At 41.1% G+C, this 4,980-nt stretch overlaps 1 protein-coding gene across 1 annotated transcript in view; it reads right to left on the bottom strand.

The window, feature by feature from the left end:
- Positions 1–4,980, bottom strand: part of Gpc5 (glypican 5) — a 1,182,296-nt gene that overhangs the window by 931,678 nt on the left and 245,638 nt on the right. Inside the window, exon 4 of the mRNA XM_005355656.2 lies at positions 1,331–1,464. Coding sequence (XP_005355713.1) covers positions 1,331–1,464 — 134 coding nt within the window. The remainder of the gene's footprint in view (positions 1–1,330; positions 1,465–4,980) is intronic.

Below are 4,980 nucleotides of genomic sequence, written 5' to 3'. Positions count from 1 at the left end.
TCTGTCTGGAGTGGGACAATCATGGTGACTCACTGACTCAACTTCTTTCTCCCAGCATCCTGTTCTGTTTTCTCCGCCTACCTAAGGGTTGGCCTATGAAATGGGCCTAGGCTGTTTCTTTACTAATAAGAAATCACTCCCACATCAGTAAATGAGTAAATAAATAAGGAAAAAGAAACTGGATGATTTTATATTGAGAAAGCTTCATAAAGCGTTTTACTATAGATTACCTAAAAGATATTAGAAATAACTATTTAAACTAATAATACATAAAGATTTCAATTTAGATTCAATTTAGAAGGCAATGACAAAGATGCATCTGTTTTCCAGAAGGTACACACTCACTAAATATTAAAATGTTTTCTTCTAGTTTGAATAGTTTTTCCTGTCAGACACCCATTTTCAAGCAAAGGGACACCAGAGAGTTTTATTTACCCAGTAAAATAGTGACAGGCACAGTGAAATGCTAAATGCTTACCACTTTATATAAACAAGTGGGTATTTTTTTTTTTACCATTGCAGGTAAAATGTAGGGGTAGTTTTTTGTTTGTTTGTTTGTTTGTTTTACTCTATTTAAAGAATGCTAAATATCCAGAAATATAAACCACACGTAGAGACAGCCTTGTCCTAGACTGACAATCACCATTAGCTATATGAAGAAATACAGTTAATTCAAATCAGTTAAAAGTAAGTATGTGGTCCTTAGTTTAAATACCCTATACTCACATAGTCCTAGGACTTCCATAAAATATTAAAGAATAATTCTAATTATTGTTGGATTACAATTATTAGAATACAGTAATTGCCCTAATGAAATCAAGAATAATGGTAGCCACAAAAAATTATTATTCTCACAAACTGAACCCATCTTCCAAATTGATGGGAAAGGTTGAGCCACTGAATTTTATGGCATTATGTATATGTGTCTGTCTATATATGTACCATGTGTGTATGGGTGCCCCCAGAGGCCAGGAGGACTTTCAGAGGCTCTCAAATTGTAGCTACAGGTGGTTGAGATGAGCTTGTGTGGGTGCTAGGAAGCAAACTCAGGTCCTTTGCAAGAGCAAGAGTTTAACACTGAACTCTCTGTCCAGAACATTAGCCACTACATTTTATTTATTTATTTTATTGATTTTTATTGAGCTCTACATTTTTCTCTGCTTCCCTCCCTGCCTCTCCCCTCCCCTTCAACTACATTTTAAATACAGGGAAATGGCATTTTAATTTTTTTTCTTCCATACTACATTTGAATCTATTCAACAAACACATTCTATCTCCTATAGAATCAATGGCTTACTTTCTCTTTCTGGTTGTAAAACAAATGTCTTACTTTCTTCGGTTGGCAAGCGTCTCCTCCCCATTCCTTGTAGAGATCCTCACTCCATGCTTCTCTTTGCTTGGATCAGAGGTACAGCGGAGGCTCTGTGTCGCTATCCTCACTGGATTGCCACAAATCTTAGTCACCTTTCAAACAAGAAAACATCAGAAAGCAGTTACAAACCTGCTCCAGCTTTTCTGAGAATGGAACCTCCCACAGGCCATGAAACAATGTCGTGTTCAACCTTGTACTTTTCAACTTTCAATTCCTATAACGCCCGTGGGTATTTATTTAACAATGGGGATCAACACATCTGAATGTAGTGGAAATAATGATAAACTGGTCCTATGCTCATTGATACAGGCTGGAAAACACATGGAAAACCTATACAGAAATTAAGAATTAAAGTACAAACTGTATTTCTTATATGAACAGGACTGCTTACTCAAAATAGATATACGTCATGCTTTACATTTGTATAAGAAGATGTGCTTTTTGCTAAATATGCAATCAGTTTTTACTCAGTTTTACTAAGGGTAAATGCATCTTTTGAGAAAAGGCAATGACTTCCTTGTTTCTTTGCAATTCATAGAGGGAAGCTAGGGCCTCACACAAGCTAGGCAAGCACTTTATTTTGAGGTTGTATTTCCAGCCCGGCTGTACTTTTTATTTTGAGGCAAGGTTCCAAGTGTCCCAGACTGCCCTTGAACTTGCTATCCTCCTGGCTTAACCTCCCAAGTAGCTGGATGGTAGGCCTGAACTATGAAGTACTGCTGAAAATGATTACAAATAATATTGTTTAAAATACAATTTTATTTTGTAATTCCTCAATGAGTGCTTATAATAGTGTATAATATACACTCTCATTTGTAATTCCCCTAAATTATCTTACACTGATGTAAGGATGTTCTAGTCTTCAAAAAGTGAAAAAAAAAAAACAATTGATTTTAGCCAGGTGATGATGGTACACATCTTTAATTCCAGCACTCGGGAAGCAGAAGCAGTCAGATCTCTGAGGCCAGCCTGATCTATAGAGTGAGTTCTTGGACAGCCAAGGCTTCACAGAGAAACTGTACTCAGGGATTGCTTTTTCAGTTCTCGTCTAGCAATGGTAATCTACATAGTTTGTGTCATTATCATTGGAAAACTGAATCAACATCTACTCTACCAAAAAACTAAGAATATGTAGTTGAACAATAAACAACATGTCTGAAAGAAACCCCAAAAACTCTGTGCCAAAATCAGCCTTTAATTTGTCTAATTTTTCTTATTTTTGAGACTTTAAAAATACCATAGAACCTCTTTGAACCTGATCATCTAATGCATCAGGTGAAAATGCCAGATTATTGAAAAGATCTCATAAAATTCTCAGTTTCTTTGATTTTTCCATATTTGGATATATAAAATAATTGTGCATACATTTCCTCGAATCCATATTTATTTTACTTCTAACATGTAAAGCTCCTGTGATAAATGTTAGAAGATAAAAGAAGAATGACTTTTACCCTAGCTGAGCTTACAATTTGGAACAGAATGAGATCTTCTAAATCATCCAAAGGCAAATTGTGTTCACTTAAACAACAAACAAAAAAGTAGGTAGAGTGATGATGGTGTCTTCTCGGTGTGTTTTAGGATCCTCTATGGTTGGAAAAAGATGGGAAGTGAAAAAGATTGTTTTACCCCAGAAAAGGTACCAAATTGTCATGGGTGAGACTTGAATCATTTGTTAGGTCGGGATATATTGAGGTATGTTTCCATGCAGTCAATTTATAAATAAGCACTTATTAAATACCATTATGCTAACTCAAAATACATATATGCACATGGTTGAATTAAATTCATAGGTATAAGCATTTATTGAGATTTTCACAACAGAAGCAGCTGCAGGACAGCATTAAAGCCAGTTAATGCTTTTTTTCTGGCACAATTGCACAGAAAATGGGTGGTTAAGTTGTATTTAGGGTGCTTGAGGAAATGCTACAGGAAGTTACATCTGAACAGCACATCAAAGGATGAACTCGAAGTTAGAAAGATGGAAAAAGCAAATAAAAATGTTTCAGAAAAGTCTAAATTGACAAGAGGATACAGCAACTTGTAGTGCACATCTTATATAATGAATGCAATAGCAAGAGGCAAAAATGGCATTTGACTTTAATATCAAGGTAGAAATATTGTAGGAAAAATTATCAAGCAGGAAATTGATACTTCCACATTATTACAAGGAGGTAATGGCCAGGATGTGGAGAGAGGGGAGAGCAGGCCTGTGGAGGGTCATTGGGACCCAGAGTCAGGAGCAGGAATCAGAAAATGAAGATTACAGGAGCAGAAACAGATAACCTTAGAAGCTGATTTGGTAATCATCTCAGAACAAAGAATGAGAAACACAAATGCTATGAGAGGAAGGCATTAGTGTTGTTCTTTTGAAAAACTACAACTCCCAGACTCCTCTTGGACTATGGTTACCTGTGCGTGCACCTCCTGCGCGCAGGTATGGGATATTCCCAGATACCCTTGCGCTCCCCGTTAAAAGGCAGGGCCACACGAGGCCCCCCCCCCGTTTGTCTTTCCTCGTGTGTCCCCCACGTTCCTCTGCCCTTCTGTGTTTTCCTCTCCCATTAAAGTGGACCCACGTGGGAGCCGCCGTGTCGTGTCTGTGTTTGTTCCGCCGTGCGTGTCTGTCCTGTGCCCCGTGTTCAAGAAGAACACCCCCTGCCCTTTATTATTTTTTAAGAAGAACAAACTGGTGCCGTGATCAGGGACTTCTTGTCCCGGGCCTTCCACCTGAGGCCCGGCCTTCGGGCCTGGGGCGCGCCTCCCGGAGTGCCGGAGACCTCTTTCCCGGGAATGAAGTCTACAACCAGGGACCTGCCCACAGCCACCTGCCCACAGCCAACTGATTCGTGAGTTTATCCCCGCTGGTCTCTCCCCGTCCCGCCCTAGGGAACGCCTGGCCAGCTTTCTCTAGCGCGTTCTGGGTTGAGTTGCCTACCCCTCCCTTTTTCCTTGGTTGACCGTAGCTCCGCCTGCGAGTTGGGGATTCGGTGTCCCCAACTTCCCGCCAGGAATTTGGTATTCCTGGCCCACCAGGAATTCGGTGTTCCTGGCCTTGTCTGTCTTTTTTCTCCCTCCTTTCTCTCTCTCTCTTTCACGTGCGGGCTCGTCACGGGACGGGCACCTCTCAGCTGCACGGTCAGCCCCAAAAGGCTATTTTTGGCCATTAGCACCGCTTCTCGGGGCTCAGGGACGCCTGTCCTCGAGCGGCCTGTGCTCGTTTTTGCAGACGGATTTATTGATTAACCATGGGAACCAAAAATTCAAAGCCAATTTCTCCAAATTCCCCCCTCGGTCAACTCCTGGAATCTCTAAAGCCTCATGCTTTGATTCCCTCCAAACCCCGCCCCCTCGGTCCTCCATAGCGCCTTTAAGCTCCACCCCCATCTGCCATCTTGCCCCAAAATTCACCCCGCCCCTAACGTGCTTGCTGGCCACAGCAAGTGCTCACGGGCCACAGCGGAGGCTGCCGCTAGTCAAATTAAGCCAGCCACAGTTCTGCCCTTGCGAGAGGTGGCTGCCACTGAGTACATCACCCAAGCTCAGTACCCCCTCTCTTCCCAAAGCCTCAGGGTTAAAACCTTTAATCTCTGACCTTTTAAAAAGGGGTG

Source organism: Microtus ochrogaster, chromosome 17 (assembly GCF_000317375.1).
Source record: "Microtus ochrogaster isolate Prairie Vole_2 chromosome 17, MicOch1.0, whole genome shotgun sequence".
Lineage (NCBI taxonomy): Eukaryota > Metazoa > Chordata > Mammalia > Rodentia > Cricetidae > Microtus > Microtus ochrogaster.
This window is presented reverse-complemented; position numbering and strand designations above follow the sequence as displayed.